Raw genomic sequence first — 13,328 nt, 5'->3', positions numbered from 1 at the left:
TAGTGTTAATGTTGTTCATAACCAAACAATTTAAATGAAAGTCAACCAACCGACTTATCACCAGCCCTTAAAACAGTCGGTAGAAGCAGCGCTGTTTTAAAACGTGTAATTCCCAAACCAGGACGTTTGTAGTTACACATTTTAAAACACCTTCTCAAACTGGCAACATGATCTTAAACATGCCACAGGTGACTGTTTTCCCAGCAGCTGAACACCACTCAACATGTGAGACTTCAATCTTCAAGCACCACAGACCAGTGCAAGAACGCGCACTTACTGTGTACTTTGTCGCCCTCTAGCGCCATTAACAGGAACAGCAAATCTGAAAGGAGAAAAGTAATTGAAGGAGAAAAAAAAAATTCCAAAACCTTTTTTTTTTGAGGAATTTCCTTTTATTATTTCACGTCAAGCTAAACATATGGTTCTATAGCACACTTAGGCCAGAGATGCATATAAAACATTGACAGCAGGGATATTAAACTATAATTACAAATCAACTAATCAAAAAACAAAACAAAAAAACAAATCAATTAGAAACCAATAAACTTCAGTAGTTCATACTGTGTATGAGGTACAGTAATGCAAGCCAGTGTGCCTGTTTTTGCTGTACTAATAATTTCCCAACTGGGAGCTTCAGTAATAGGATGCGAGCAGGAATTCACTGACAGATAATGATGCACACAAGGCCCTTTCAAAGCCACGAAGCATCTGGATTCTGCCACACTAAACCACATTATCATCAGCTTTAGTGGTTTAGGGCATTCTCCTGTGATTTTTCTGAGAGTCCTTTTAAAGCTCTGCTAAATGCCTCCTTTTCTTTTTCTCTCTTTGCATGAAAAGAGTGTTTCGTCACATTGTGCTGCAGAAAAAACAACAACACACGGATGTGGTGCTGGGTTCAGTCAGAAAATTTAAAAATAAAATGAGTACAAATGCAAGCACTAGTTAACAATGGGTGAAATTTCTTAGTTGACCTTCCCGTCTGTTATTTTTAGAAAGCTGTAGAGTTTGGAGAAACACGATCTCCCACACAAAGAGAGAGACAGGAAAGGCACAGAGTGGGGCGCTGCTCAAATGTGAATATACAAAGTCCAAAATCAACAATCATACATTAAATTCATCCAGATTTAAATACCAATAAATAATTAGTGCCAAAACAATAGCAACAGCATTGCAACTGTATAGACAGAGTAGTCCTAATTAACATAGCTTATTCTATCTGAGATCACATCATAAATTATGCTTGAAGGAAAAAAAATTATAAATATTAACACACAATAAGCTGAAATGCTTTTGACAGCCAGTGCAAAATGGGAAAAGTTATTATTTTATTAAGACATTCAAAGCTGCACTGATGTGCAATTTGCTGAAAAGATTTGACATTAGGTCATCAGGAGTGCTTCAAGCATCAGTTTTCTTTAAACTGCAGCTTTGCCCATCTCAAGTTTTTACATCTAGTAAATAAACCAAGTTTAAACATTGTCGTGTTAGATGTGTGATGTTTAAATATTAATTCGGCAGATGCGGTGCACAGCAATGACAAAGAGGTTTTGTGATAGTGCCACTGGTGTAATATCAGACGGCCCAGGAAGGTTACGTACTCTAAACTTGGTGTTGAGGTCAGCCTTAAGGTTTAACTTAACAACTTGTGGCGGTCAAAGACTGTTTTGCGCTGCTCCTGGACCTGCTTTTTCCAGCGCTGCTGTGCTCCCTCAACCCGCTCCAGCACTGTGTTTCCTCTGGCCTGGCTGCTGCTCTCTGGCTGCGGACGCATCTCCTGAACACAAACCAGAGATGGTTTGAGATCAAGGACTTTAAACTCCACAGAAATCAAATAAATACACTGGAGTGTGCTTGGATGCTGTTTTTTTGAATGGTTACCTCAGAGTCTTCCTCATTGTGCAGCGGCTGGGTGTACGGGTCATGCTTGCGGATAAGAGGATCAACCAGTAGCAGGAAGAGCATGTAGAGGAGCAGGGCGCCCACAACCGACAGGTAAATGATGATGGTCACCTGTCATATTTAGCAAGAGTAACTCACTGAATCCAACATACAACCTTTGCAAACTATAAACTCTTTTCTTTAAAAAAAAAACAAAACAAAACAATAAACTAGAAAAGCTTTGCAATATTTTCAACGACTCATCTTATATGACAAACAATCACAATGAACCCGCTTTGCTTGGGAATAAAAGCTGAGGAAGATATGTCGTCATATCCGAAGGAAAGTCAGTTGTACCTTAATTGTGTTGCTGCTTCGTTCTTCATACTTGCACTCACAAAGCAGACAGTAGGCTTCCACATCATGGCCAGGAACAGGCATGGGCTCCACTACATGCAGGCAGTTGCTGTGAAAAACATTAAAACGTTTGTCATTTCTACTGAGCTAAGAGAAAGAAAACCCCTAAAAACAGCAGCGCAGTGAAAGAGTAACGCCTTTTCTTTAAAAATCCATAAAAGTCTAAATAAAATATTTGTCTTACCAATCTTTCTGGGAGAAATTTCTGTTATAGATGTGACCAGTAATGTTTCTGTAGGGCGGGCAGATGCATTTGCAGCGGACATCCTCAAAGCTCTGCAAGAATTAAGGAACTTTTGTGAAAGTGGCCCCAAATTCAGCCCATCTTTCCCCTACAGCACCACTTGAAACGTCTCTCTATTATTAACACAAGCAGTTAAACAAACAAACACTCTGACATATACTCCAGTTATTCTAAGTCAAATGGCACAAACACACAGATGAGGACAAAATTATGAGATCCTCTATGGAAGTTTTATCTTTTGGAGTATTTAACAGTGCAAGAAGTTTTAAAACACAGCTTTTCTTTTTGGATGCTTACATAATTTTAATTTGGGCACAGAAACAAAATTATTTCACATTAGCCAAAAACTACCAGAGCCAAAACTATTAGCCTACGATACTATACATTTGCAATTTCCAACCAGTCTCACTCACACCTCCTGAGTGATGCCAGGACAATTTCTCAAACGCCTCCAAATTCGATGGTCTTTTGCAGGGGTGCCCAATCCCAGTCCTCAAGAGCTACTGTCCTGCAGCTTTTAGATGCATCCCTACTCCAACACAGCCGAATCAAATGGTTTGATTACCTCTTCTGTATGCCACCAAGTTTGGCAAAGGCCTGATAACAAGCCATTCATTTGATTCAGGTGTGTCTGACCAAGGATGCATCTAAAAGCTGTAGGACGGTAGCTCTCGAGGACTGGGATTGGGCACCCCTGGTCTTTTGGAAGCAGTTCTTCACAGGAGTGATGTATGTTTTGGGTGATTGTCGTGTTGGAAAATAAAGCAAAACCCAGACCCAGTTTTGCTGCTGACTGCTTGACGTTTTCTTTCAAACACTTCACATATCCATCTTTTATGATACCTTCTACCTTAATGAGATTCCCAGTGAGTTGTACACCTTTTCCTTTTTGTCTCATCTGACCAAAGGACTCACTTTCTATGCACACTCATTCTCCAGGTTGACCTTGGCATACTTCAGTCTGCTTTGAAGGCGTCTCTTCTGCAGAACTGGAGTTTGTCTTAGTCTGCAACCTCGCAGTGTATTCCTACTTCTAGTTCTTTAAGACTACAATTCCCAATTTGGCTAAGAAATTCACGAGTGTCCTGGCAGTGGTTCAGGGGTATTTAGACACATCTCTCACGAGTTTTCCTTCCAGAGTCTTTGAAATCTTTCAGAGGGCTAATAATATTTACCCTAATAATGTTTTTCTGTGCGCAAATAAAACTGATTTATAGTCTGTAAAGAAAATTATTATGTTTAGAAATGCTATGTTGCTTAGTTAAAAAAAGCACTTGGGAAAATTCTGACAAAAACTTTAATCAACATAATCATTATTTAGATAAACTAATGTAAGACTAACATAAACAGGTATTCTTTAAGTAGATGTAATTGCATAATTGTGCTGGCAATATCGCCCTTGAACTATTATTTTACATTTCGTTATTTAACTATACAATCTTTATATTTCACTGAATAAAACTGAGCACAGTTTACTGAACATCTTCCCATAAACAAAGCAATACTTGATGAGATTTAATCCACAAACACAGATCCTCTGTGTACCAGCAGGTCTTTTACCTTAGCTCGAGCAAAAACGACAACATCCAGCAGAAACACGGTCACCACTGCGGCTGCAGCAAACATCCAGGATCTTCCCCAACCACACGACATTTCCCCAAAGGCAAAACACCTGGCACGACGACTGAAGGACCACCAGCAAGGCTCTGTCAAAATATAGCAGTTAGCTAGCACTGCAAGGCAGGAAATCCACGACACGAAATGTCGTAAAAACTGAAGGGGAAACAAAGCTAGCAACGCGGTAACTTACGCTGTGAGAGTGAGGAAAACGTCTGTTTCTGCTTTGCATTCAGGTTGAAAGTGTGCTCTCACTTTGTTTAGAGCAAAGATCGACAAATGAATTTTGTCCTTCCTTATTCCGGACTGTCGTCACACATGAAGAAAACAATCCGACACCAAACATGCAGAGACAGCGCCACCTTCTGGACAAAATAAGAAGTAAAAAAATAATAATCAAGAATTCATATTTATCAAGCAGGTTACATTATAATCACTTACTGTCCCTCTTTATGTGGGACTGCACAACATTTTTATCCCCCCCCGCCCACATACAAACACATATCTTTAGACAGTGTCTCACATTTTGACTGGTTCTGCAGGACATGCGCTTTTCTAAAGTCTGGCTTTTACCAGTTTCATATGACGGGAAGACTTTTTTATTATAGTCAGAAAAAGGAAAAAGGTCAGGCTGTCTGATGTCATACACATCAAAGAAAGTTACCAAAAAAGTCACAAGCTTTGCAGATTTTATTGAATATGATGGAAGCTACCAGAAAGAAAAAGAAGATGCAGCATATTTTGGAGAAACAGAGGGTTTTTGTGTGTTTTTTTTTTGTTTGTTCTTTTTTGTTTGTTTGTTTTGTTTTGTTTTAGTTTGGTTAGCTCTGCCCCCACACAGCAAGAAGGTCCTGGGTTTGAATCCAGTCTGGAGCCTTTTTGAGTGGCCTTTGCGTGCTGATCTGTCCGGGTACTTAAGCTTCCACCCACAGTCCGAAGACATGCATGGAGTTAGGTTCACTGGTAATTCTAACCTGCCTGCAGGTATTAATGGTTTTCTGTCTCTATGTGCTGCACACTGGCAACTAAGGTGTACAAGGTGTACTCTGCCACTTGCCCTATGACAGATGGGAAAGGCTCCAGCTCCCCTCCAAGTGGAGGAAAGTATTGTGTTAAGTGACACAGTATATGTGTGCCATGAATGAAAATAGCTAAAATTGTCAGATATGGCTAAAAATGCATGCCAAACTATGCACACCGAAACCCCCAAAACTTTACCAGATAGAAAAGCAGCTTAAGTAAAAGTGAAATGAAAGAGAATATGGGAGTATATAAAGACTATTGCATTAGACCATAACAACAAACTTAGTCCTCCCTCTTTATCATATTTACCTAGCAAGAGAGATGAAATAACAATCCAGTAACTTGCACAATTGACTGTATTTTTGAGGTTTTGATCCCAGCATTGTTCTTACATCCCATAGACAACATTTTCCCCACATTCAGTTTGTTGGGATCTGGTCAGTGTGCTTGCAGTCTTTCATTAATTTAATCAAGCCATTAGTTTTCTGTGAATTATTGCACATTTTAGTCCTCAGTGCTAACTGCTTTCCATATTTGACATTTACAGTAGTGAGTGGAATTGTGAAACTACAACGCTTGGACCAAAGGTTTGCTTTCAACAGTTTAAACAGCATTTTTTTTTTTTAAATTTTTATCAGCATTATAAGCAAACAAGCACTGTGGACTCCAAAGCCTCTTATCCATCTTTACTGTTGTCTTATCAGACATTAGTGATGTGATTAAAGTGTGTCATAGCTGAAGCTGTACATATACAGAGCTCAGATTTACAGAACTGCAGATTATAGAATAAGCAATTCAACTATGAAATGTTTACATTTTGACCACCTACAACATTAAAATGATGCTTAAATATTAATGTGTCTAAAAATTAGATATATCAATAATGCATAATTCCAAATAGCAATCATATGTATAATATACATGAAGCAGCCTTTATTTGTAACATTAATGTTTTTTTAATGACCAGAATAATCAAGGATATTTTATATTGTTTCAGTCAACACTGCTCTTGTGTCAAATCCAGTTTCCCTTTTGGAATTTGAAATATGAGTCTTAGCTTCTTGACCCAATCAATACCCCTATTTCCTGGTAATCCTGCTTTCACATCTCTCTGTATAGTAAGCTACTCATACCTTTAATAAGCCACAGAAATCAATGACTCACAAATTCTGCCTGAACCTCTTGAGCTTTCGGTCATATAGATCAATCGAGACCGTGGTTGTTTCTCTAATAAGCTACGATATCAGCGTGAACAACAGAGCACCGTCTGTGTGTAAACACTGTCGTTCATGTGACCTGTGATTCAACCACTTAAATCAGCTGCAATGCTGCCAAGAACTTGTTTATTCTATATATAGTATGGAGATTTGGAGTGCTGGGATTTCAGTTTCACAAAGGATGTGAACTCAGTCAGTTTATGTCTGCCTACAAGGTTGTTGTTGTTGAGCTATTTGTACGCCTAAAAAATATGAGTGATGGGAAACTTAATCATGTGAAACAAATACACAGATCACGGAAGAAATCCCTGAAATCCATATTTTTACTCATTCTTCATGCTGTACAAATTACTTATTTTAAAATCTATGACCAGGCACCATTTCTTCCTTTAGAAAACAATACATTAAAAAAGATTTCTACTCTTTTACTGAAATATGCCAACCATGATGCTGTTTTTTTTGGGTGGGAGTTAACAGGTGATACTTCACTGGCATTTATCTTTAAAAAAATTTTTTTTTTGCTGTTTTATTTTTATTCACAGTTAGCAGGTTTAGTTTTATGAAAAGACAAGAACTGGTCAGATTATGTGGAGAAAACCTTTCACCCAGACAATATTATGCTGGTGATGTCTTTTACGTTGTCAATGACCTTTTGCTGTTGATATACTTGGCAAGTTAGTTCTGAATGTTTTAAGTGTGTTTTGGTTTTTAATTGATTCCTCAATTGATTACTTCATGAACTCATGCATGTACTTCTTCATTCGTGTAATGATCTCCGTCATAATTCGACTCATAAACGCTTTAGATGGTGATTTGTGCGAGCTCTCTATAATATATTTCATTCTCTCACTTCTGTCATTGTAAGCCACTTAGTTCTCATCTTCTCTGATGCATGGCTGCCCTTTAATCCCCAGGCCAATTACAGCATAAATGACACTGACCAGAGCCTAGTGCCAGGTCTCATTATCAGTTCAGACTTCTTAAGAAAAGAAAGGGGATTGAGTTCTTCTTTGGGTAGACTTGGTAAAAAAATATTCATTTAGGAAAGAAAAATGAATCTAGTTGTTTATGTAAAGTGGTTTGTTACCACTCAACTAAAAAAAAAAAAGCGCTGTAATTGATGCGGACAGATACAAATATTTTGACAAAGTCTTTAGCCAGTGAACTGCGAACGCAGCCTGACTATAAAACAGCAAAGGGAAATGATCCATAATGGAAACACTGCGGAGAAATTCAACTCATAAACAACATCAGAGGGTGTCAAGTTCTCTTACTTGTCAAGGTACCTGAAAGTATCGACTGAATCACATTATTCAAAACATTCATTTTCCAGGGACCTGAAAGCATCAGGCACTTTGCCCACTAGGAGATGCTATAAGGCCCAAGGCAAAGCAAACACAATCTCGACCAGCAGACGCTAGTCAAAGCAGACTTTGTAAAGATCTGGAGAGATGTAGATATGATCTAGGGCATATAAAATAAAACAAGAGAAAATATATTGTGAAATTCAAAGATAGAGCCTCATAAAACCAATTAATTATTAGCTAAACAGCTACAGCAGCACTATAGATAAATACCTACCTTATATGACTCACCTATAGGATGCTACAGGTTTTTGTCCTTAATCTAGCATTTTCAATACACCCCTCAACCTTTCAGTATGTTTCTTTTTGACCTTTATCACATCATCTGCAGTGTCTTTTTGCCCTCCTCTGTATCATGCTTTTGGAGAGAACACTGTTTGAATAACAAGACTATCTCTGAAGCGATATCTCTCCTCTCCTCTCCGCTGAGGTGGTGCATTGTGGGCAGTAGGACTATTCTAATGGACACACGTGGTAATTACAGTAGTGGGAGGTAGCAGACAGTGGTGATCCAGGGACAGCGCAAAACTATAAATCACAACTCCTGGTTCCGCCCTCCTGAGCGTAGCCGATCACAGTCAACCAAAAAGCAATTCTGCCAACATGTGTTTGCACATTTGTCTTCATCAGCCACTGGCTTGTTTTGGGCCCCTGGAATTGAATTTTTCTTTCCCATGGTAATCAAACAAGGACTACTTCTTAGGTGTTTCACTCAAAGCCCCCTGCATTAGGTCTAAATATTAACCACATGTGGAATAAACTTGTCATTTTTTGTGTTTAGTTTGATCCTGTTGAAGTTACAGGAAAAAATATCAAAGAATTAATAAATTACAAGATGTTTTTTTAAAATAAAAAAAGCTCTGTGTGATCTTCAAACAGAGATAGAAGATAAAGATCACCTGTTATCAGTTTCAGTGATGTCGCTTTTTTGGAGGTAGCATGAGATGCTTGCTCGAGAAATGTTGTAACCAAAAGAGGTGGCAATAGCAAAGGTGTTAGAGCAGTAAGCAGTGATGGTGACTCAGAGTACAGTGTGTGTCCTGCTCTGCTTTATCTGTACGGACAGCTGCCTGTCAGCCAGCTGAGCCCATGCAGGGGGAAAGGTGTCTGCTGAGGAGCTGGTGTCAGCAAGGTGAAAGCCGAGCCCGGCTACGCTGAGCTGAGCTGAAATGGATGCAGAGGAGGGAGTGTCTCCTGCCTCTGAGGGACACCGATTTTCAGCAAGGAAACAGAGACTGCTGGAGCAGGAAACTCAGCCAGACAGAACATGAAAGCCAAGAGCGGCCATGACACATGATGGACACAAACGGAGGAAGGGAAGCCGTCCCCGCACTCACCCGCCCACCACTCGCTATTCCTCTCCTTTAGCAGTGCTGCACCCCTGCAGGAGGAGAAAAGAGAAACATGGCGATGATGCTTGAATTGCAGTGGCTCTCGGGTGAACTCTGCCCCCGTGTAATGTGTTGTCTTTGATGTTGCACAAGATGTTAGAGAGACGCAGGGAAACTTCAAAGAGAGCTTCATAGGCCAATTGCAGAATTGGTCAAAAAAGATAAATAAAACAGCAAGCTGCCAGAAATCCACACGCATCTTTCAAGGGAGACCAGGGGTCAGGCAGGAAGACAGCTGAAAACAATAGCAAGAAATGAAAGGTGACATGGATTGAAAGGTAGATAAATAGGTGCAGGGGAGGAAGGAAGTTTGTTGTTGGTATATAAGGATGCAATTTAGGTTGTAGTCTTGGAAAAAACAGCCTGCTGGTTTAACAAATACAGGCAGGCCGGTCAATAAACTGTCAGCTATTAACGTCTACTTTAAGTGACAAGGCCCCCCAGACTGATTTATAGAGCCAGCGATGCATAGAATCCTTACAGATAAAAAATGTTAGGCACCTGGCCGATGAAGTCAGCGAGCAAAACACAACACACACATGTCAGTCAGCAAAAAGCACCGATATAGATATCGATGTGGATCTTCTTTCAGAGTCAGCGCTCTCAAAACAGAAGGAGGAAGGTAAACAGCCAAAAGTCACCAAGAGCCTTTTTTTCCCCGACAAAGCGATTCCATGATCAGAAAATTTTGTCAGCTCTAATCCTTTGGAAGGAGACTCCACTCCTTCCAAAAGGTAGGGACAGAGGTTTCTATGTGATAAGTTTTCCCTAATGAGGTGATACAGACATTGCCACACCCTTACTCCATCTCCTCGTGTCAGTCTGTGATCTACCTGCCCCAGCTGCAGGCCACATCTGGAGGCATGATGGATTTCATCCACAGGGGCCTCCTTCGCCAAATGTCACTGTGAGTCATCTTCCTTTGTTTCGGCATTTGTTGCAATCTGACCTGGCAGCTCAGTGGTGCGCCACGACGGACTGCCACTGACACTTTCATATACACAAACAAAACTATTCTCCAGACATAAACGATATAAAGTAAAAATGTCTTTACAGGCGGTATGGTTGAGTAACACTTAACTATATTTGTTTGGTGCTTTCTGCCCGGAACAAATCAGACGTAAACCCTGTGATATAAGATCAAACTTGTCATCTCACAGCTTCAGAAATCAATAGAGCCCCACACTCTACCACTAATCTTCAACACACATGGAGCAAGCTCTGGATGACTGGTCCAGAGACGGCGGCAGGAGCAGAGCAAGGGGAGTAAAGGAATAAGGTAAGATAGAGGAAGGTGACAGTAAGGAAAAATGAGACGTGAGCTGAGTAATTCACATTTAAAGCTATTTATGTTAAGTGTCTGCACATAGTTCTCTTTAATTTGCCCCAAATTTTATTAGTATAGACTGATTTTTTAGATTTCTGCTTTCACACCAGTACAGTGGATGCATATTGGAGTTTGAGGTTTATTATGACATTAACAACAACATGTCTTTACATAAATGCTTCTCTCAGTGACCCACACAACTCACTGTTGTAGAAGAAACATTTTATGATATCGTGAAGCCTTTGACAGCAAGGTCTGCAGCTATAATCTAAAGTGACGTAAATACATGAACGGTGTTTTAGTGTAACTTTTCAGTGCCTTACTACATACAAAAATAAAACCCATGTAGGATGGCGTAGGATCAGTGTAGGAAATGACAGAAATCAATTAAATATTTCAAAAATAGGAAAGTAATGTAATGTGTTTCTTCATAATGTACAAATCCAATGTTCGATCTGCGTGATCTAGGTTTGGAGCTCGATCTAGCTATTAAAAGCCAAACGGTCGCCTGGAGTCTCAACCTAAAATGTCTGCAATTAAGTTAGAAACGCAGATCTGAAAATGTGGAGAAGCTCTGAAAAATATAAATAAAAACAGAATGCAAGGATTCACAAATCTCACAAACCCATAGAAAACATATCAAATGTTTCAACTGAGAAAACGTACCATTTTAAGAATGATACGACAAAGAAGACCAAGCACTGTCGAGCAGCTAGAATCCTAATCAGGCAGAAATGGGGCAACGTTACCCTGTCAAAATCCAGCAGCTGCTCTCATCAGTTCCCAGATGTTTATGGGCTGTTGTTAAAGGAAGAGGCGATGCTACACAGTGGCAAACATGACCCTGTCCCAACTTTTTTGAGATACGTTACTGCCGTCAAATTCAAAATGAGCTAATATTTTTCACGAAATAGTAAAATGAACTTGAAATGCTTTCTACAGTCTACTGTGAATAAAATATGGATTTATGAGATTTTTGTTGTTGTCAGTCTTGTAGCGTCAGACCGTGTGATGTGTCTTTTTAAAAAAAAAAAAAAAATTCTGTTTATCAAGCACTAAAGGATTTATACAATTTCTTTTCACATGTGCACTAGTGAAGCCTGAAAAATAGATTCTCATGTGCAGAATTTTGATTGAGTGAGACTTAATTTGCAGTCAGTGCAGTAAAGGGCTCTACATCCAAAATTTCCTTAATGGGATTCCTTAATATTAAGCATAAAGTGATTGTTTTTAGTGGTTTTCTTTAACTCCCTTAGGTGAAACTGAGTTAGCCCACCCTATTTAACAGCCTCTGTCATATCTCATTCCCTTTCTGGTCTTTATAGACTTCATCGCAGGCCTTCTTTTAATGGAGGAGTAGAGAGGCTGTTTACCAGACGTGAGGAAAACAGAAAACAGGGATGGTGAAAAGACAAGGGAAACGGGGTAAGCGAGAGGTGGAGGTTTATAGAGTGAGAGAGAAACTGCAAAAGAAAAGGGAAAAGACAGAGAACCAGGAGGAGGTGGGGTTAGAGGGAGACGCTCCACTGCCTGGCTGACAAACACAGGGTCCCTCCAGAGTCAGGCAGATGAGAAGGAGAGGAGGAGAAAGGGAGAGGGGTGAGAGAAAAGGAGGGGAGTTTGATGTGGGCAGTCAAGCCCACCACCCACCAGCAGCCTTCCTCTCATTCTCCACAACTCCACCCCCCCGCCCCCACTCCAGCAGAAAATCTATGCCTGCTCTCTTAGTATTCCTCCCATCTCTTGCGAAGGCTCTGCGGAGGGGAGAGCAGACAAGTGGACTACTAGTGAGGCCCTGGCCAGCCGTGTGTGATGCTATCTGGGAGCTTTTTCCCCTCCTTCCCTTTTAGGATGGGGTGTTTGCTCAGGGCTGACAGGACAGACAGAGCACCCAGCCACTTGAAAACCTCCACCAGGGACCTGAACTGGACACATCCTATCTGTACACCCCATTTTCCTCTCCCTCCTTTTTCCCTCCCCAGAAAACCTGTAGATCAATGGGGTCAACTGTGCAGGTTGTCTATTCTCTGACTGAACCAGAGTGCACAGATGAACCAGGGAAGGTGTGGCGGACAAGCAACATAATTAAGATCTCTTCCTGAAGAAGGCTGCAGTGAAAATGCTTAATATTTATTCAAGAGCCACGTATTCACTTAGATATAACCTGTGCCTGTTAATATGAGCTCTCATTGATTTCAGGGAATACAAGAGCACTGGTTGCATGTGAGTTTTTGTAATTTGTGGTCATCCCTTTTACTCTTCATCTAACACCAAGTTAGTGCAATACTATTACTGCTGCCTGTCAGTTCTTTGGTTTATGAGCAAGCAGCCAACATAGAAAATGTCATCCTGCCTCAGCTTTAGGCACTTCTGCAGGTAACCAATGTTAGCAGGACAGCATGCTAAGCTAAAATGGTGAACATAATCAGATCTGCTTTGCAGTCATCATGAACTCTGTCATCATGAGCATTTTAGAATGCTAATAATGTATGAACAGCATAGCACGAAATGACATACTGGCTCCTTTGAAAAGATTAGAAACAAATCCAGATGGAACAGATGAAGCTAAAAATGAGTGTTTCCACAATCATAAAAATGTTGATGCAATGTAGCAATGTTTGTATTTGAGCAGGAAAAAAGAAAAGGCAGAGAAGTTGCAGACATGTGTTGTATCCTAATTTTGAGTAGGTATTGTACGTATATTAAGTAAACTTTTGCTTTATGTATGTGCTTTATGTATGTGTTATCACATGATGTGGCTTGCAATAAAAGCATAAAATTGCTAAAATGACATAGTGTGTATGTGCTGTTTGCTTCAAAGTGCTGCTAGCATGACTGTAGACTACA

General features: G+C 40.1%; 1 protein-coding gene across 1 annotated transcript; it reads right to left on the bottom strand.

Moving 5' to 3' along the window:
• Positions 1 to 369: 369 nt before the first annotated feature.
• tmem9 (transmembrane protein 9) lies at positions 370 to 4,513 on the bottom strand. The gene is made up of 6 exons (XM_031746928.2): positions 4,353 to 4,513; positions 4,103 to 4,248; positions 2,483 to 2,574; positions 2,239 to 2,347; positions 1,882 to 2,013; positions 370 to 1,777 (listed from the first exon to the last, which is right to left on the bottom strand). The coding sequence occupies exons 2-6, from the start codon at positions 4,193 to 4,195 to the stop codon at positions 1,634 to 1,636; spliced, it is 570 nt and encodes a 189-aa protein (XP_031602788.1). The 5' UTR covers positions 4,196 to 4,248; positions 4,353 to 4,513; the 3' UTR covers positions 370 to 1,633.
• Positions 4,514 to 13,328: the final 8,815 nt, after the last annotated feature.

Source organism: Oreochromis aureus, linkage group 20 (assembly GCF_013358895.1).
Source record: "Oreochromis aureus strain Israel breed Guangdong linkage group 20, ZZ_aureus, whole genome shotgun sequence".
NCBI classification, from domain to species: domain Eukaryota; kingdom Metazoa; phylum Chordata; class Actinopteri; order Cichliformes; family Cichlidae; genus Oreochromis; species Oreochromis aureus.
The sequence above is the reverse complement of the archived record's forward strand: the minus strand, read 5'-3'. Positions and strand labels throughout refer to the sequence as shown.